At 41.1% G+C, this 22,017-nt stretch overlaps 1 protein-coding gene across 1 annotated transcript in view; it reads right to left on the reverse strand.

The window, feature by feature from the left end:
* LOC141783228 (inositol-tetrakisphosphate 1-kinase-like) overlaps nucleotides 1–22,017 on the reverse strand; it is a 36,296-nt gene that overhangs the window by 13,095 nt on the left and 1,184 nt on the right. The window contains exons 3-5 of the mRNA XM_074660390.1: nucleotides 17,210–17,234; nucleotides 7,401–7,526; nucleotides 1,710–1,827 (exon numbers count right to left, since the gene is read on the reverse strand). Of these exons, the coding sequence (XP_074516491.1) occupies nucleotides 1,710–1,827; nucleotides 7,401–7,526; nucleotides 17,210–17,234 (269 nt within the window). The remainder of the gene's footprint in view (nucleotides 1–1,709; nucleotides 1,828–7,400; nucleotides 7,527–17,209; nucleotides 17,235–22,017) is intronic.

Genomic DNA, 22,017 nt, shown 5'->3' on the forward strand with positions numbered 1-22,017 from the left:
TCTACAATCACAGTGGTGTGGTGCAGGATTATAATGGCTTACACTCCCATGTTCGTGTCTGAACCAACCACAGTTGTCAGGGAGGTTTGGTATGCAGGCCTAAGTGTGAGCAGAGAGCCCCACTTGCATTAATGGAAGCAGAGTGGTGAAAAAAAACAAGCTTCCTATAAATGCAGCCAGTGAGCCATCTTCCCCTTCAAACCTAATACACACAGTAAGACAGAGTGATGCAGCTTATACTCTCTGTTACGTAACAGCCATCATGTCTGTTTGGATAAAAAAGACGTCTTCTCGCGGTTCTATTTTAAGAAACTAATGACACACAACGACATGCTGAAACGCCTCTGATCCGTTGCTCTGCCACCAGACCGCGGCCCCTCGCAGAGTCATGAACTGATCTGTGAAGTAATACTTAAAAGGTTTATGCTCCCTGCCTGCCATGTATGGGGTTAAAGGAAATGTGGATGAGTCACAGGTGTGTTTACAGTGTGTGTGTGTGTGTGTGTGTGTGGGTAGGGAATGTGCTCTTGTCGTCAATGCATTTCTCTGCTTCCAGCCAAAAGATATCTCCTGCTGATTAGTTTATGGTCTCAGTGACAGAGGAAGGTGTTGGACTGACTCAGAGGCAAGTTCTGATCCATCAGTGAGAAACCCACACAGAGCCAAGTTTATACTGGCTTCAGGCAGGGGGTGGGGAACGGAGAGGTGCGTTTGTCGCGTGAAAGGGAGGAGAGGAATTATGATATCAGCTGGCAAGAATTAAACATCTGCTCGGAAGCATCGAGTAACATAATTCAGGAGGGGAGGCGACAGCGCCGTCATATGTTATCCATGTGTCCCCTCTGGAAGTGAAGAGGAAAGCCAGAGAAGCAGCAGCAACCACGACTCGATCCTTTTAATAACATTAGACGTGTTACGTAAGGCAGAAAGCAGTGTCCACGAAGGGCAACAGTTCCTTTATTGTTTTAGACAACTTCTGCTTTTATATAATACTGAAATACTGGGAGAGGAACAGAGACACTAATCATGTTTACTTAATTTTAACCCATGACATGTTGTGTAGTGACTCGGATCACGCTGTGTGTTGCTTCTTGTCACACAGCAAAGTGACACAGCAAAAAAAGGCCCAGACACACCAACCCGACATCAAAGATCTAGCGGTGATGAAGGCCACCAGTGGAGTTGCCTCACGTCAAACACACCGCAAAGACAACAGCCGACAGCCAGCTACCATGTACGTTCTGCGCCTGCGTGAGATGGAATAACTCTCCGTAAGAGCAGACCGCAGTAGTCTGTATTCATCACTCAAAAAGGGAAACCGGAAGACCGAGGACTGCGGATATACAAGCCGTTGTTATGATACGTAGAAAAAAACTAGGCCAACAGACGCTCACTGACGGCCCCAAACTGGCCGACGGCCAACTGTCAGCTTGGTGTGTCAGCGCCTTAAGACAGGGTCAACAAAAGCTGAACATTACAGACTCACGAAGGTAGAATTAATTGCAGGGATTTTGTATTAGACTGCGTTAATTTAAGACGTGTGTACCAAATACACTGTGTGTAAATTTGCATGTCTGCCGAAATAAGCGGTGGTGCTGAAAGCTTTGGAACGTAGTGACGACTTGTGTAACCAGACAACACGTTAAGACTGTTATTGTGAGCCAGGTAGTGAGAGGGATATGTCACCCAAGTTTCATGAAACATCTCACCTTGCATACAGCTCTCTATCCTGTGGATGAGCTGGTAGGACTTGCAGCGGTCCAGCAGAGTTCGGATGGCTGGAAGGGGGTCCAGGACGATGGTCTCAGGGTGGGCGTCAATGTAGTCCTGAAACACAGAGACGCAATGTTTTTTAATTACTTATCTTTTACATTATTTATGTTCATATTGGGGCTGTCAAAGTTAACGTGATAATAACGTATTAACGTATATTCTTTTAACGCCACTAATCTCTTTAACACAGTAATGCAACTTGCAATTTGTAGGTTGTAGCTGGTTCAGTTTTAAAGCTAGAGTGAAGATACTGATATCATACGAAACTATAAAACCGAAGGAATCCATTAGTACCAACCATGTCATACTAGCTTGTCGCGAAGGAGGCTAGATAACGCTCAAAACTTACGCTAAATTTTGGAGAGGAAAAACTGGCATGGCCATTTTCAAAAGAGTCCCTTGACCTCTGACCTCAAGATGTGTGAATGAAAATGGGTTCTATGGGTACCAAAGAGTCTCCCCTTTACGGACATGCCCAACCCTACATAACCCTAACCCTAAACACTTTAATCGATTGACAGCCCTGGTTCCTATTAAAAAAAAGAAATCAGAAAAGAAACGTTAAATAATACAAAGGTCTGTCCATTCCTGACTTGGTTATGACCCGCTACCCAACCTAAAAGGTGCAAGTTGAAGCATCTCCTCAGATTGTTTACATCTCCTACTGCAACACTTGAAGAACGATTATTCAGTCAATCCTTCTTCTATCAACAGAAAACTAAACATCAACGAATTTTGATAAACAAAAACTGCTAAATAGTGAATGACATTGGGGGTTTAGGACTGTGAGTCTGATAAGACAAGTTATCTGAGGACGTTTCCGTGAACTCTGGAAATAGTGAAGGTAATTTTTTCTCTATTTTCTGGAACTGTTTAGACTACACAATTATTTTTCTGATTGATCAGAAAAATAATTGACGGATTAATCAATAATGGAAATAATGGGAATGAGGGTGTGTTACTATTGCATAAAATATGCACACCAGCACATAGTGGCTTCACACCACAAGCAACCATCTGCCCATGACACACACACAAATACATCCATACAGATTAGAGATGTTAAACAAACATATTGAAGTACGCAAACTACAAATACAAACACTGAGTTGAAGGGTCAACACTCCTCACTTTGTATATGTGTGTGTGAGCTACTGAGAGCATGAGATGTATACCAGCGGGCCTGTGTAGGTTACATCACTACATCTCTGCATGGCCGGCTGTTAGGTCAGCGTGAGGTTTGCTATTTTACATAACTGCACTCCCCTTCTCTTCTCTTGTCGGCTCTGCTCTGGCTCTGTCCCCACACCACCTCCTCTCCACTTTGCAGCTCTCCATGCTCTCCATCTCTGCTCTGTGGATTTTTTTCTGCCAACCGTCCTTTCCCAGCATTTTTTTTCCTGACTCACAAACGCTGTCAGGTGGAGCTGGCTAACCCGCACATTACACAAACAGCCTGCCCGCTCACACCACGGCTCCACTGACATACACGTTTGCATGAAATTAAACGCGCGCGCCAATGCCAGACATCAAAATCCCATTTGCAAACCGACTGTCATTATTCATACACACACTGACACATGCAGCGTGTAAACAAATGCCTTTGCGTTGACAAGGAGGACCCATCTGTAGGATTTGCCCGGATCTAACGGGCTGATTAAAGCCAGTTGAGCGGTTATGTAAGGCAAACGTGCTTCTGCCAAAGAATAAATCCAAACTAATCTTCCAGGAGTTTAGAGGAATACTCTGCTGATAAGGACTGTCACTTGCTGATTTCTGCACCTCAGAAGAAGAAACGCATTTAAACACAGACAAAAGGAGGAGGTGAGATAGAAATGAGCGCTGGCTTGCAGGTGTTAGAGAGGAAAAGAGCCAGACGTATGTCAGTGTGGGTGGAAGAGAGTGGGTGTTAAAGGCTGCACATTTTTTCTGTCCGTTTTTCCAGGCAGATCTGTTTCCATAGGGAAAATCAACCGTTCAAAATCTCAGAGAATATGATCAGTAGAGGATCGAATCTGTGCTACTGGTGGTAAACCACATCTGTGAAGCCACAGGCCTCAAACCTGATGTGCAAAATAATTATTAGCACTTATATGAACCACACCCTGAAGAATGTGATTTACCACATCAGCGGTTTTTCACAGGGAAGTACACTAGGCTAGAAACTTAATCATGTTTGCAGCAAGATAAACAAAACAAAAACTACTTCCACAAGTGTTTATAAATGTTAATAACTGCTTATAATCCCAAATGTAATCGGTGTATGGCATAACTTTCCATTTCTTTCATTACAATTTTTAGGTAGCCGACAATGCCATAGATGCTGACAAAAGACACAAAGGTCAGCAAATCAATAGTTCCTTAAACCACAGCCTCCTACACAGATTACTACATTATCTATTTATTATCACGGTGCACATAATCATGCAGCTCTAAAGCCATGCTAATGATATTTGTCCCAGGTCCGCTGTGCACACGGCTCACACGGCTCACACCTCAGGCCTCTGAATCACCAGAGCGCATCCCAGCCTGACATTTTGTTTGAAATGAAGAGGTATTTTAGAGAGGAAGGCTTATTCCCTCCACCACACAAAAGGTTATTTACGACCACAGCTGTGTCATATTTGAAAGAAACCAACGCTTATATCTCAACGGCAATGTAATCACAGATGACAGCTGTGTTCAGGTAAATAGCCAGAACTAAAGAGGACTGAGCCACAAAGCGGAGCAGCTGGTTTACCAGCTAATACTTGACCCAATCTTCATCTACATACACAAGCTTTAGTTGTGGAGTGAAAGAATGACAATGTTGGACTAAAACCACCGTTCCTCTTCACTGAGAGAAGCCTGCCAGGTGGTTTGGGTACTTGGTATGACAGGGTGCCATCCTTCAAAGATGTAATGTTCACAGCGGACTGGGAGGAGACCTTTAGTTCGGATCAGGACACACTAGGTGCCCGAGGATCCCCTATGAAAAGCTAAAGGATGTAGCTGGTAAAAAATGAGGTCTATGCTACCCTGTAATCACTGAGCTGCTTAAGAAAAGTTGTCGGAATAATAAAGATTTAGAGGTCAACAAAGCCATGAACTGCTACAATTAGTCAAAGGGCCTTGCAGTAAAGTCACCACTGTTCTCCTAAACCATAGTGTCTTTCAGAGTCTTTGATTCATTAATTCATTAATTCATTTAATGAATGTTTAGTCTTTAAAATGTGAGAAAGTAGGCACGATATTTGGTAAAGGTGAAATGTGTGTCAAAATACCATTTTAATTGAAATATTGTGGTGCTGCAGAGATGCCCTGGCTTACACATCATATTCTACATCTTTGTTTGGGTACAGATCCCTGCAAAAAATCACACCACAATCACTTTAATATGTTTTTCAATCAAAAATGAGAATAATTATGTAAAAATGATCAATCCTTCTAATATAGAAAATCACATCGCAATTGCAATATTAGTCAAAATAATCACAATTAGATATTTTTTCAAAATCGTCAGCCCTAGTGTATTGGTATATAAACAGAGAAAAGCAGCATGTGTGGCCTTTTTTAATTGATAAATGACTCAAATGATTAATTTATCTGAGCACATCTTTGTCTTTGTGTGTCTTTGTGTGTCTTTGTGCGTCTCTGCGTGTGCTTGTGTTAGGTGAGGCTCTGAGTGTAGAGGTCAGAGTTCACGTCTAATGTGCCTGAGAGAAAACATAGTAAGCTGTATCCTGTGACACTGAAGCACATTGAAGACACACAACAAGAGATGTGTGGTGGTGTTTTGTACCGACTACTGTAAAAGTTATAATTTGACATGATTACAATTGTTGCCATCTGTAGAAGGTGGGGATCTATACTTTAGTAAGTTTATCTAGAGCACTTTTTGTCACACCGATCTTTACATAAAAACAAGGTGTGTGCATTGGCTTCAAAAAGGCCTAGCCCTAGAGGACCATAAAAGTGTGCTAACACAGCCGCATGTTAATATATTGACCAGCTTCTGTTGTGTAAGTGATTGCTCCACACCGACTTCCTGTTTGTCTTTCCTAATTGAGCAGTCAGGAACACGTTGACGTGACGTTGATAATGATTACAGCTCCTCTGAGTCATTCAGAGGGAGACAGACAGAAAGACAGACAGAAAGACAGACAGAGGAAGAGCAAACCAAATTAATTTTCACACCATCTATAACGGTGCTAGATTAATGCACACACACACACACACCAGTTTTCTGAAGTGTGTTCACAGTGCCACATTTGGAGCTGTGACCTGCTGTCCATGTGAGATTTTTCTCACTTCAGGAAGAACAAGAAAAACTCTTTAAGAACTTTCAGTTACAGCATTTAAGTCTCATGAGTCACCACCATATGCTCAAATATAGCTGCTTTATGTTCCTGGAGCTAAGTTAAGGCTCGTTGGCTCGTCTGTTTGATTCCTTGAACTGGAACATTTACATGTAAACATTAAATTCTGTCATCTATAAATGTTTATTGCTGTGCTTCGGACAACACTATCCAGAGCTTCTGCACTTTTTTCTTTATTTCAACTGTATCTGAAGAGCTTAGCTTATGTTCCATATCATCTGTGCTTTGAGATCTATGAACATGTTTAGCCACAAAACCTTCTTTTTCATTGAACAATGAAGTGAAAGTTCTTTGATATTAAGTGTTGTCTGATGTCTGGTACTACAGCCACATGTCAGTCAGTGACAAACCCTTTGCAAAGCCCGGCCCCACCGCTGCTACTGCGTCAAGCCATCAGAGCTACCATAGACCCCACGTTGTCACTAACTTCACTCCCTGCATAAATATCTCGCTAATTTTTGGGAAAAATGAAAAAGCGATTTCAGAGAGAAGCAGACAGAAGTATCTACAATATGCGATTGAAGGATATATCCAAGATGTCAAATTGATTAAGCAGCGAAAACAGGTTAAAAAAATAAAGACAGAAACTAAAGCCTATAGATGAGAGTGTAAAAGTGAACCACCATCACCTGGTGATCGAGACAGAAGACAATGAAATTAAGGAACAACACTGTTCCTGTAAAGCCGGGGATTCACTGTAACAATGGTTAAAAAGCAAAAGCAGCATGTGTATACATTCAGTATACCTTCAGAAACTAGCGTCGCTAACGCACTCTACTAATGTTATCTCCACAGGTTTTTACGTGAAAAAGTAACGTTATAGAGATGTATATATCCTTCCACTCTCTCTGGGTAACAAGTATCACTATCACACATGCCCGAGGCACAATCTTTAACCATGACTAGCTTGAAATCCACAAAACCAGCTTGAAAATTAAGAAAATCTGAAATGATTGCATGAGAGTCTATGGAGCAGAACGCTATGATTGGCCAGTCTGCGTTCGAGGGGCGGGACTTAGCGAAGGTTCAATACCCCTCTCTACGTGATATTATTTTTAAAATAGTTTTTAAAAAGATATTCTTCATACATTCCCATGTCAATGTAAATTGTGCAATTATATAAATATTTGTGGGAGTTGTGCACATTCATTTCAACAGGCCAAGTGGAAATTATCAATTTCATTTGCCCCACTTTCCCAGACCTCAGTAGTGTTCTTCATATCACCTATAAATACTCGGGGGGAAACGGGGGAAGACAAAGATGCATACCTGTACTCTTTGCACCAGCAGCACAGCCTGTGAATCATTCTGGTCAGCCTCCAGGATGAGGTCAGTCAGTTTGTGTATGATGACGTCCAGAGGACCCTGCTCCTCCAGAGGCTGGCTGAGGTCCAGCTGAGGAGAGAAGGACAGCCATGGGTCAAGGGTTATAGTACAAAAACACTCCTAGCCTCAGGCATTCATTTATCATATTTAGAAATGGTTTACCACAGCAATCATCCATAAAAACACATGGTATTTTATTTAAAAACAGCCGAGAGTGTCTTTTAGTTGCAAAGCATTGCCTTTTGTTACTTACTGCATTTGGCACATCATTCTAATAAAAAGGTTAAAATCTTCAATGAAAATGATGTATATATAATTATATTATTCTCCCATAATGCCATGTAACTCTATTACAGAATGGTACCTCTATATTATTATTATTATTATTATAGTATTTGATTGATTCATAACAGTCAAATAACAATCTATGACACTGTTGCCACTCTCTTTTGTCTCAGGCAGTTGATGGGGAGAACACTATTCATACTAAATCAAAAGCATATTCTCACAGGCAGTATGGCAGGTTTTTGTCTAAAAGAAAAAAATCTATTTAATTCCTACAGTTTGTTCAGGCCTCAAGTCAGAACTTGCCAAAATTTCCCCACGTTCTCCTTAATTGTCCACAAATTATTGCTGTCTGCAGTTGGTTCACAAAGTCAAAATTGTTTCCCTTTCACCTATGGTTTAGTCACCACATACATCTAATTTGCATGCTGAAAAAAAATCCAAGAGGGAAGTTCATCAACAGCCAACCAGGAAGGTAGCATTGACCTGGCTCCCTTGACAAAAAGCCAATGGGATTTTTCCATTGGGTTTTGGATTATTGTAGATAATAAACTCTGTGGCAAACACACGTTTATGATACTTACATGTTTTGTTCAGTAAGATAATCTCCACTACTTTTATGATTTTTAAGTGTGAATGCAATCGCCAAAAGTAAAAACACTAACGTAAGGCTATAAATGAACTACACCACGATCACATGAGCGTGAGTATAAACAAAGAGGCTGTAAAGGCGGACGGGTCGGCGTGAAGACGTGTAGCCTCATTTAGCCACTTGTTAGCAACCGCCTTTTTTAAGACACGTAAAAGCATCAAAATTCCAAAGTGGGATATTTACTGACGTATTTTATGTCGTAGAACAAAATGTTAAAATCTCTTCAGCTTGTGTTAACCACAGACCTTATTTCAGGCATCTAACCAAAAACCCATCAGCCCTTTGGTGCATGTCATCCCCTCTCTCCCTCCCCCTTTCAAAAACTCTTTCTCTATCTGTCGATAGAAAATATTTATCTCTCCACCCCTTCTCATAGGAAACAATTCTAAATCATCTTCTCCCTCCTTTTATTTATAGCTCTAACTTGCAGCCAGAGTTTATGTTGTATTTGTTTTTAATTACACCATCAGGATTTATTTGTGGTGTCATCTATTTTACTCTGAGTTACAAAACTTTCTCTCCCTCTGGCCAGACCTCCAGTCTGAGCTTATTCGACAGCCTCTGAGAAAATGCTAAACTTGCATTTCTTTTGAAGTTTACCGCAGCCGAAAGACTGACTGCGATGGCCAAGTAGTTCACAAGTAGTCAAAGCAGTTCTCCAAGTGTGATAAGACTTATGTAGGTCAGCGCTCAGACACACACACACACACACACACACACATACACACACATACTACATGAGATGGAGGAGAGATGCTATAGGCTTTAGCAACCAATGTTGAGTCCTCTGCTGATGAGATGGATAAGTCCAATTCACAAAAGGGCTATATATTCTGGCTGAACGTGTCCAGTTTGTTGCGACAAAGGGAGTCGAGTTACGTTTGAGTGTGAAAGACCACTTTTAAAGGCAGGGTGGGCGATCTTGAGAAACTAGTACACTAGATTTTTAAAAATGATACAGCCAAAAAAACAAGCCTAGTGTTGCCAACTCTTTTCCAATGAAAGTAGCTAGCAGCACTAGCTCCAAAAGTCCCCAACACTGACCTCCCTTCAGGCCTCCCTCCAAAGCCACTCTCCCAAAATTATCATTACGAACATTAAGATATCATAGTGAACTCAAACAATGAACATGGCTATTGATAGTACTCACAGCTTTCAAGCTATCAGCTTGTGGAAGACTCCGGTGACGCACGCAGGTAAACAGGCAGGTAGCCCGTCCAATAATTACATTTGGGCCACATAAAACGATTTGACCGGTTTATTACAGTCCTGCGATGGCCACACATACTGGATTTATTGATTTTTTTGTCTGAGCAACTGATTTATTGATTGCTGTCGGGATGTAATGAGAATTTCAACTAATATAACAAAAGATGTTCCTAAAATATTTACAAACCCGCCTTGAAAGTTAGAAAACGCAAGGCTGCTTGGAGCTGTGCCTCCTTTTTTGTTGCTACATAAAGGACCTTCTGAATTTGAGAGGCAGGGTTGTGTGAAAGGACAGACAGACTGTCAGAGACAGATAAAGCAGCCTTCAATACGTGGCCAAGCATAATATTACTGAAAAATCAATATGTTTTCTAACAGCACTATTACAACTATGGTAGCCTTGATTTATTTTATTATACTTGGGACAAACACTGTGACAAATAATCTAACAGCACATTATGACTCCTTGAATGTGTGAAATGAATGATGGGACTAAAGAGACACAGTGCACCTGACACCAGAGCAAACACAGCAACACTGCACTGACAAGACTGTGTCAAAAAGAGACAATTGTTTTGGTTGGAGTACTCATTAGTTAATCAGCAAATGGGGATCACCTGATCTCTACAGACAAAAGACAACACATGTACAAAGAAGCCAGAGCCGGGCAGGACCCCACTGTCCTTTGTGCTGTCCAGACAGTACGCAAACCGAGAGTGAACACACCTTAGTCACACCGGTGTGGATCAATGCAAGAACTGTAAAACTGTACTGAGTTTCAGTTGGTTTAGGGTTGGCCGCAGTCAACCTGTCAGTTAAGCTAACATTTCCTGGTTAATAATTGTGAGAAGTGTGATGGATAGATGACTAATTAGCGTACCCTTGGTCCTGCCCTGAAAAGTCAATTGCACAGAGTGGTAAATCTGTTAAATATCAGTTGATTTATAGCATGTTCTTTGCACTGGGTGGGTTCACCAGGAAGAACAAATCACATTAGGCAAGCCCTTGTTATGACAGAGGTATGTTCATTGTTTTCATCACAATCTGGCATGAAATATGGGCTTTTTCTGTGTTGACTAGGCACAATCTATACTACACATCATACAGTCTGTGTGTCAGCATACTGTGCACAAAGAAATGCCAACACGCCCTGTAATGTTCAAGTCAAGCTGCACTTTCTTAAGAGCTCATTATGCACTATACATCAACACGGCATGTCTTTCCCTGCCCATCTTAACACTGTTGGATCTCATTCTCCTCCATGCTCCATTCCTCCTGCCTGTAGAAACACGCCCGTCAGCTCAAATGTAATTCGCCAACATGAGCTGCAAAAGTTTTGTACAAGGCAATGAGGATGAAAGTTTCTGGTGACTCTAGAAGGTTTGCAAGAATTGACACATGGACAACATTTTCAAATCGAGTACATCTGTAGTAGTGTGGCTAAAGCCCTGTTCAGACCTGGCGTTAACATGCGTCTTGGGTGATCCGATCACAAGTGGACAACTCTCAGTACGTCTGTTTACAGATAATAATACACTTCCCGTGCCTACCCTGATAGTCTATAGCTATGTAGCCTATAGATATGATATATTTTAATAAAATACAATCGTACTGACAGGAGACAGTAGTGCACTGAAGCTGTTTCCATGCTGCGAGGCAGACAAGCGCTCGCGTCTGCCTGTCTATTCACATGAGGAGCACAGTGAGACCCCGCTGATCCAAGCGGGACGTCAGTTGAGTACGCGGTCCTTAATGTGGCCTGGGACACATTCGCGTACACACTGTTAAAAGAATGTGGCCATATGTGGCCCAGACCACCTCTGAATGTGGTCTGAGCAATCGAATCTCAATGCGTCTTGAGTGTATTCACACCTGTACCTAGACTTAGACTTAAGGGCGGGCTGAGCTTAGGTGTCAGCGAGATGGTTAAAATCCTCTATCACAGTATATGTAATTTTGTATTTTCCAATATTGCAAATCAAGTGCAAAATCTTGGCAATATGCCAAAATGTTACTTAATTAGCAGCAGAAGCTACTGGAGAAGACAGTGTCTTATTAAGTATTTATACACTAGACCGCTGTGGATGAAAAACGTATGACGCACTGTCTGCTGGATATGTCAGATATTCAGGCCTCAACAAGCAGTTTTAGGACGTGATATGCAATGCTGCTACATTGACAATATTCGTATTAGAATCAACCAGTATGATGACTGCATAAACTAGAAAGGTAAGGCCCAGGTTGTAAAAAACAAACTCCAGACAATTTGGTGGCTCAGCAGTCCAGCTGGTTTATCAGGAATCATGTGGCAGACAGAGGTGTGGCATATGGCAGATGCGTAAAAGACATAATCCTGCTGCCTTGACCTTAATAGCACTGTCTTGGTAAGTCAACACTCATAAAATGTGTTGCCACCTGTGGATAAACTATCATAACACTCAAGGCAGCAGTGACGGGGCCTCAGCAGTGGCGTGAGGTACAGCAGGACAGTCGGTAAAAACCGGAGCGGTCGCTTTTCTGTATCAGTGTCAGCGTGGCGGAGCCAGGTGGAAGGGAATTTGCCTGTACTCCGCTGAGGCATGGCTTTTAATCTCTTGCTTACACAACACAGAGGGCCCGTCCACAGCCTGGCCCCTCCACAAAAACAGGACTCTACATCGTGGGGGTCAAACACCCACTGGCAAAGACACATCGCAGAGGATGAAGCTCTCCTCTCCCTGTTGCGCAAATAGAATGACCCTTTGCTTTAGAGCTCACACAGAAAACCCAGCAGTAAAGTCACTGATGTCCTGCTAAATGCTATAAGCAGAAATGTCAGCTGACGTCTTTGCGAGTCCCTCTGGGACTGAGTGCTAGCATTGGGCCGTGGTGGTGATGGACAGCACAGAAAACACGCTGGATCCTGGAGGGAGGGGGTAGGTCAGGGCAAATATGTTTTCAGCTTTGATGTAGCACCACGGTGGTCCCAAGCTACACCCCCAGGGATATCTCAAAATGGTGATTTAGAGCAAAACAGCAGAGACAGAGCTCACATGTGTACTTCAGTTTTCAACATAATTGTGTACAAGTACAAACTGTATCAACCGTTGTTTGCAGCAGTTATTAGTCTCTAACCGTGGCGAGGTTTTGCCATGGTGCTGCTTCATCCTTTAGATGTCTCTTTCTAGTTGCCCTCAGCTGGATCTAATCTCACCTGGCTTTTCGCTTTGTTGTCAGACTAGCCCAGAGTGCAGACAGACATGTGATGAATGATTTATATTGTATGGCGTGCGGCACTCGACACCCTAGTGCAAGAGAAACATATGCGTCGGAGACAAACCGTGGCTGCTGGCCACATCTCACATGAAGTACAAGACTAAACATGAGAGGGGATCAACATGACCCTGAATCTCCAGCCGAAAAACCATATGGAGGGTCAAACTGGGAGCTCATTAGGCTAATGGACGTCTCCTCAGCATCCCTGGAGTCCTCACTGGACTGGAAGCTTATCAATGAATACATTTATAATTAAGATTAACTATTTATACATGTGCATGACTAAAGTGACTTGGCAGGTATCTTAAGAACATTTTTAAAAGACGTTTTTGGCAAGTGGGGGGATGAAAAAGAACTACTTTAGAAGGAAAGAGACCTCTACCAGGTCTACTGAGAATGGCTAAGGATATTTAGGGAGATAAAAGAGTCACGATGGAGTTCATCTTAGTCACACTGATGAATATCTCATTCATCATCATCTCCTCCCTCAATTCAAGACTCCTAAAACAAAAAACTAAATAGTAATTTGCAAATAATCTGCTTTCTTTGGATGGTGGTACACTGGAAGGCCAATAAATACCATCTAAACACAATCTCTTATTTGTCAGCCTCCAAAAAATCAATATGTGGGTGAGATACAGTAGGACGCCGGAAATTAACTTTAAATTCCAAAGCACTTACCATATAATAAAAACCGTAACTCAATAACTTTATATGGACAGCCCACTCAAACGATGGCCATTTGCCGTGATGGGTTCTCTCTCGGAGAGCGAATATTGCCTTCCTCAAGGCCGAGCCCGGCGAGTTAATCCCATCAGCTCTGTGATACAGACGAGCTAATGTACAGAGCTCATGAGAGGGCGGCTCTCATGAGCTCAGGGCTAAAGGGTCAGTATTGATGAGCTGCTGCAAAATCGCTTAGAGGAGGGAGAGGAAGCATGAAAAGTAGAGACAAGGTGAACGTGATAATGGGTCACTTTAAAAAAAAAAAAAAAGAGTTCGAGTGGAAAGATGCTGGAGGCGAAAGGAGCAATTATACAATGCCAAACAAAAGAACCATCTGTTCTGTTTCAGTTTTGTCAGTCCTAATGCGTATACATGTAGATGGTTTTCCCACACTAGAAATGGAAATATAAAATGAACTCCCTGGGGCCGCCGGATTTAGCAAGGATCTGTTCACACAGGGTGACGTCATAACCACTATCAACCCTCTGGAGGATCCAACCTCTTGTGACAGATACTATATATCGCTAGGTGGAAAGGGCAATGTGAAATATTTATATGTCATTTTGACTTCTTTTTCAAATATTTGATTTAGTAGATTGTAAGACTGCATCTGATAATTTTCTTGATTCATCGATGAATCATTTTGTCTAAAAATGTCAGAAAATAGTGAAAAATGACCAACACATTATCTCGAAAACCCAAAGTGACATCTTCATGCTGCTAGTTTATTCCAACAAAAAGAAATCCAAAAACCAGAACCCACTGGCTCTGCAGATCAACTAATTGTTTAAGCTCTAGTACACAGCCATTATTCCAACAAATCTGTGTTTTCGACAGATAACGCATAAGTGAATTACCTTGTAATAAGACATGTAAACAACATGAACTAATGGTTTATTCTGCCTAGGGTTCATTTATCTTTGGATATCCAAGGTTGAGTTGTTATCGTCAAGATCAGCTAGTGCGTCGGACCACGGGGGACAAGGTTAGGTGATTCAATAAATCTGCGGCTATGTTTTACTCCAGCCTTCTAGAGAAGGTTAAAAAGACTAGATATCCACATAACAGCAACACTCCCACCCACCCCTAAAGCTTTAACAAAAAAAACATGAATTAAACATAAACACTCCAGCTGAACACTTAATCTGCAATGAAACACATTTTTCATTTTGAAGTAATAGTAGTGCCGGACAAGTTTTAGGGCTAAATGTTTTCTGTGTTATGTGCCACCACTTCCTTTCCATGATATCCCTTTATTACCATAGTTACGAGACATACAGGAGAAAATATATAGAACAACAATGTTTAAAAAAATACATAATCTGGCATTAGAAATCCCATCATTGTGCAAAATATCAGTCTAAATAGAAAGTCTATGGGTTGCTGGGCTCAGACTTCACTAGTGCAATAGGAGAACACAGCTTTGTACACAGACTTGTATAACAAGGCCAAAGCATTACAACGGCTACCATTATCTTCGCTTGTGATGCGGCCGTGACAGTACAGGCACTGACTGGAATTGGGTGCATCCCGGGCAGCCGAGTCACCGGTGTGAACTCAAAAAGACCTCTGGGTGTCTGAGTAAACGGAGCTTTCTCAATTGGCAGCAACAGCCAAACTAAAAAAAAAGACAGTTTAGGCTGATTTGTAGGAGGGAAAAAAAAGTGGGCAACAGTAAGGATGCACCGATATCGGATCGGATATCGGGCCTAACTGACTCAAATAGCTGGATCGGAGATCTGTGACAATGGGGCCGATCTATTCAATTCAATTAAATTCTATGTTTATATACTATATACATTATAGACTGGAATTTTAATTCCTGTTTAAGTTTTGACCAATTTGTTGCTGCATTAAAAGGTTGACAATTGAATTGTAATTCCTGGTAATTTTTAACATATTTTACCAAGTTTCTGGTGTATGACTTATTATCTTAATAATAATTCAGTTAATTTATATTTATGTATTTATTTGTTATATCTTGTTTTACAAAGTTAGGTAAGCAATGTTTAACTCAAGCCTGATTTTGCCTTACACATAAAAGAATAATCCCAGTTACTTCCACACAGTGAAGCATTCAGCTTACTAATTAAAAACTGGTATCGGATTGGTACTCGTATCGGCCGTAACCCAAAACCCAGGTATCGGTATTGGGACTTAAAAAGCCAGATATTTGCATCTCTAGGCAACAGGTAGTCCTGGAAAAAGAGTTATGGGGACGGCCAGAGGGCTGTTCACGTCCCTTGGTACCCCTCGCTGAGGGTTTTCTGAGGATCTACTCTCCCAAGAGTGACTGAATGCACAGTGGGAAACAAAGCCCTGCTTACTTTGGGACTATTCCCAGGACAAGGCTCTTTCTGGGTGTGCTGATATCGTTAGCACAGCGAGAGGAAAGAAATAACCTCAAAGCTAAAGGGGAAAAGCCCCCCCCCCTCCAGACAAGAGACAGCATTAAAAAAGAAAAACAGAGAAAAGGTAGGATGATTTCCTCCTCAATTGCAGAAAGCACTTGTCAACACTGAGATCCCAGGACTTAGTAACAATTGTTACTATGCAGCTGTATATGCTGTGTTTACTTACTCAATGTAATGTACTGTGTCCAATATCCATTAATGACAGCCGTTTTTACTTCCCCGGGGCCTGTATGTACCTGAACATAACTCAGCACGCCTCTTTTACTTGAGCTAAGTAATTATTACTGGAGATAGACCATTATTTCTTTTGGTACATCCACATTATACAGAATTCTAGGGCTGCAACTAACGATTATTTTCATTGTTGATTAATCTGTTGATTATTTTCTAGATGAAACGATAAATTGTTTGGTCTATAAAATGTCAAAATTGTGAAAAATGTCAATCGGTGTTTCCCAAAGCCCAAGATGACATCCTCAAATGTCTTGTTTTGTCCACAACTCAAAAAATATACTGTTTACTTTCATAGAGGAGTATTTAAGAAGCTGGAATCAGAGAATTTTTACTTTTTTTTCCTTAAAAAATGTACTCAAACAGATTATCAAAATAGTTGGCGATTAATTTAATAGTTGACAATTAATCGATTAATTGTTGCAGCTCTACAGAATATCTTACAGTGACTGTTATTAGTAATCTGTAAAGAGTTATAGCTGCTCACATTTATGCAATTTTACATCATAAAAATATTGCTTTTGGTGTAGGTGACTGATGTCAGATACTGTGATTACTTCTACAACTACTACCAAGCTTTTGAAAGTTTCAACCACACACACCGAAACACTCTCACAGAATGAGCAGCCACTGCCCCAATTAGATTCCTCTGACGTACAACAGAGTTTATAGAGTTGTGCTGAGATAAATTGCATCACAGCTTAACAAATGAACATGGCCTGGTCTTGTAGAATGGCCCTGATGATGCTGACAGACTGAAAATAGCAAGACTGCAATTACATCGGGTATGTAGGAGGTAACAAACTCCCAGTAGATGTATGTGTAGTAAATAGTTTGGCTTCAACTCTACGTCAAGGCACTGAATCAGAATGAAATACTGTCTGAGAAGGGATATACAGTACATTTTTCGCAAATATTTCCCAACTAAAACAATGATCGACTGCTCAAAAACAGTACCATACAAAAAAAAGTCGACTTACCTGAACAACTTCTATTCCTCTTTTCCTGAAAAATAAAACAAAAGCAAAAGTCATTCATTTGACCAAAAATAAACTGAAAGTTATCAGTCATAAATAGACACTGCAGTGCATCGAAGGTACCTAAAAGCTAAGATGCAAGACGTTATGTAAAAGTGTTGTAGGCACTATAGGTGAGGATGTCTCAAAGACTCAGATTAAGAAAATACTTGAATGAACCCACAGACTAGAAAAGAAGAACTTCAACACAAAGCTAAGTGATGCAACAAATATATTTTACATGCATAGTGAAAGTGACAAGAAGGCACACTGTACCTGGATGTCAAAACTAAATGAACCTGGATTATTCAGTAGATTTGTGTGATAGCAGGACAGCAAATTAGGGACTGAAAATACAAAAACCCCATCCCAGAGCTGGAGAATATTCTACTTTTCAGAAACGCCACGGAAATACTAGTCTTTGGATAAAAGAATCGGTTGCTTGGCAACCAGCAGACCACTACAAGACTGGCGTTGTTGGCAGAGGTGACTACCATAACATAGTGTAGCACTTTACACATGTGGAACCTGGACTTGTCTCCTTTTCTCTGACAGTACACAACAGATGAGTAGAAAACCAGTCCAGCCCCGCAACCAACTCAGCCTGTCCAGCCCAGTTGTTTTTGAGGTTACAGCCCCATGGTAACAGCGCCGCAGCCATTCACCGCTTCACAACAATGTGGATATTTAATACTGCAGCTGGCGTGTTTCATGTGGTGTGAATGGGGCCTTTAGTTTCGTCCCATCTCAGATATGGAGATTGTCTGCTCTGCTATACTGTTACACAGCCAGCAGAGTGAAAGGGATGAAGGAGAAGACCCAGCAGAGGAGCAGACCAAGGTCACAACCTTTTCAATAGGCTTGACACACAAGATTATAGAGGTGTAATGGAAAACAAGACACTTTTTATTACGCCATCTCTTACTAACACACAGTATCATATATCCATAAACTCTAACCCTAAAGTTTGGTATTTATGATACACCATAGACTTCTGCACTGCATGACAGTATGTGATTACAAAGGTTACACGTGGGTGTATTTGAGAATGTGTTGGCAAGATCGGGTGTGGTTTAAAGGTAGATAAAGGTACTAATACTAGTACCCTTAAGATGATACTGATACCAATAAAGTACTTAATTTGATACCTTTTTTCCCTACATCATTCAATACCCACCATGTGAATTGAAGCATTCAGTTGCGTAACACACCACCACCACTGCATTTATTTTTATCAGACGCCACAGGTGTAGTAGAGCCATACTTTCACATTTTTGGTGGCATCTCGGCACGCTGAGCTGCCAACTCCATCAAATACACCATGCTCAACTTCACCACACCAGACTGTATTGGGTGTAGCTGATAGGGGTAGTGGGTCAATCACATGTCGTAATAAAATCAAAGAAAGCTTCCCATACAAATAGTCTTTTTGTTCTAGATCTGGGTACAAAAAGAATCAAAGCAGCGTTTGAACGGAGACGTTTCGAAACTACTTGGCTCTGGGTTATTTCGGTCAATACCTTAAAAGGTATTGAGTACCGATACCCGGCCCTAGTGATCCAGCAAACATTGGCCAGAGACAGATAAAGTAGGCCAATAGGTGAAGCAGCATTACCTGTTTGGGCTGTTTAAACTTTGATCTGTCTGTTCCTTGAAGTCACCGCAATCAGTTCTTTACGTGTTAATTGATTTTTAAGGGATACTCTCCACAGGTTTTAAATAATCACAGTCTTCCAATCACTGCAGTAAATTGTATCATTTGGGTGAAAGACTTCATACAAGCATGCAGCGGGTGTAGCTCAATGTAATCTCATCAGACTTGTTGTCCTAGAGCGGCCTTGCCTTGACAGGATGGAGTGACAATATTTTCATATTCTCCACAGACGCTGAGGCTGGCTGTTTTCAAGGGCATTGCATTTATCCAAATCAGGTAAATGTGAGTCAGTAGTAGGAAGCCTCTAAATTGCTGTGCCGCTCCAGACCAGCTGGACAAGACAGGCCAGACTCTGAAGCACTCACCATGTCAGCTGCATGCCACATGATGAGAGGGAGAAAACCTGCTCAGTCACTATTAGAGTGAGATACTACTGGCCCATTTCTGTTTAGGTGAATCATTTGGTTTATCTTTGATAATACAGCCTTACAAGTCAAAAAACCTGTACATGTGTATCTGTTAGTAAAATCAAGGTGTGTAAAATGAAATTCAGAGAGTGTTGTAAGGAAATCATTCCTTAATAAATAAAACTGACACACCCTTGGAGAGTTGTGCCTCCTAGAAAGAGCCTTTTATAGAAAACAGTTGTAGTCTCTAAACAGGAGCCACACATAGGACGATTATCTTAGTTCCATCTTTGCTGTCCGACTGTTGCTTTCTAACATGGTATATGATAAGGGCAATTAGTCAAGAAAAAGGAGAACCAGAAGACAAGTTTAAGTGGACGATGGGGAAAAGCATCTATGTGGTGATCATATACATGATTCACATTGTGGCTCTTTTCCATTTAAATGTGCTGTTGTTGATCTTGTATACAGGCTATTAATTTGACTTGATCTTTTGCCACAAATACCACTTCTTAACACTTGCCCCCCCCCGCCCTTCATATTAAAACAGCCCTCAATCCAGCTCTGAGTGGAGACGAGGGTAGTCAGGATGCAGGGAGGGAGCGTTGAGGGTGTTACTTGGAGGTTTATGAAGCGATTAAAAATGTTTTGTGGATTACAGTGTGGTAATCTGTGCTGGCTCAACCAGGTCGCTTTGTGAGGCAACAACTCTCTTGAAAAAAAGTAGGAAGCAGTTGCCTGCTATAACGCACTCTGACAACACACCTGACTTACCGCGGCACATTCTTGACCAACCAAATGACTGAAGACTAAAAAACGTTTTCTTCATTCTCTCACACTGTTAGCCGCAGTCATTGTTTGTAACTGCGGCCCTCAAACAGCACAGGTAGTTTATTTAGGCAATGTTGCAATAACAGATGATAAGGTTGCTGCCATACCTTGGAGCCAATCCCCAATCCAGTATACAGTATAGCAGCTATTGTAAATCAGTGAGGGAGAGTTTCACTTCATGTCTGCTGAGGAAAATCCATGCCCTACTTTATAAGACCTTATATAACATTTCACTTGGCCCGGAGAAGGATAAGCTTCAACAAGATAACATACATACAACACTCATATAGCTGCTCCTCTCAAGGCTGGAGAACAAATCCTTGCTAACATACACCTTTGAACAAATCCATGTTATGACTATGCATTTGGACAAAAGTCTTTTTTTTTTGTAGATAAATAAAACATCTCAACCGGAGACAAAAAAGCAGAGACTGTGCTGGGTGATATCACACCGTCCCATCAATATAAGATACTGTAAAAGTCAAAGGTTGTGGAATAAGAGCACATATTCTGATTTGTTATCAACACAGCAGATTTTTGTCTTCATTCCACACAGACACGCCTTACAGTTTCATGCTTCAGGACAATTAACTAAACAATAACACCTGTTTTAGCTGCTCGCCTTAGGCCACTATGAGCCATCCAACCTACACACATTCCCTCCTCCCACTATGTCTCAACAGGCACTGACTCAAGACACAGCCAACTAAGTCTACTACACTAATTGCCAGTGCCACCTTCCCTTGGGGCATGCATACACATTTTTATTCTGGTTTTATAAAAACCTTACGAGCTGTGCTTTTTAGTAAAGCCGCAAATGCTTAACAAACATGAGCAGGGGAAGTCGCTGACGCTGTGTGTAAATATGAAAGAGAAAGATAAAAGAGTATAAAAGAGGTAATAATCGGTTTATTTTCTATTGAGAGGACGTGTCACCAAACCTGTTAATTCACACATTAATGAGCCCACTGTGTAAATGTATGTGAAGCTGTTTCTGTAAGTTGCTCTATGGTCACTTGCAGTGTTGGAAATTAACTTTTTTGTCCACCTACCATTGTGGCTGGTATATTTCAAAATCTAACAGCTACTCAATAGATTACCATTGTTTTTTTTGGCTGGTAAGTGAAGCAAATCTAGCAGCCACTTGCATATTTTACCAGCATTTGGCTGGTGGCCGGTGCTAATTTCCAACTCTGATCACTTAACACATTAAATTGGTGTTATATATATATATATATATATATATATATATATATATATATACTTTTAAACATCTAGGATTCATAATTGATGCCCACTTGTCTTTTAAGGAGCACATTCAGTATGTTGTAAAAAAGCTGAAGCTCTTATTAGGATTTTAAAACAGAAACCAGTTTTGCTTGTCTTTTCGTGTGAAACAGAAACTGGTGGAATCTACCTTTTTGCCTGTTATTGACTAAGGGGTTTGAGTTGTATATGAATGCTTCTGCTTATTGTCTTCGCATGCTGGATAGCGTGTATCACTGGTCACTGAGATTCATTACAAACTGTCGTTCTTTTGCTCACCATCGTGTACTCTACTCTAAAGTGAAATGGTCATCCTTGGTCATTGGTATGTGTTTATCTACAAAAGCATTCTGGGTTTAGTTCCTTTCTTACTTGTCTTCACTTTTAAAAAGGAAAACTGGAAGTCATAATCTACGTTCTGTGGACATTTTGCAATTCCCAAAGTACGGACTGAATTGGGAAAGAAAGCTTTTAGGTTTTCGGGACCTACTGCTTGGAATAATGTACAATCTGATCTTCAACTTCAAAACGTAGTTACCTTGAATGAGTTTAAGGTCTCTGGTGAAATCGCTGCAGTCCAGGTTGTCTGTGTGCAAGTGTTTTGTATGAGCAAG

The sequence above is a fragment of the Sebastes fasciatus genome, chromosome 15 (assembly GCF_043250625.1).
Source record: "Sebastes fasciatus isolate fSebFas1 chromosome 15, fSebFas1.pri, whole genome shotgun sequence".
Classification (NCBI taxonomy): Eukaryota; Metazoa; Chordata; class Actinopteri; order Perciformes; family Sebastidae; genus Sebastes; species Sebastes fasciatus.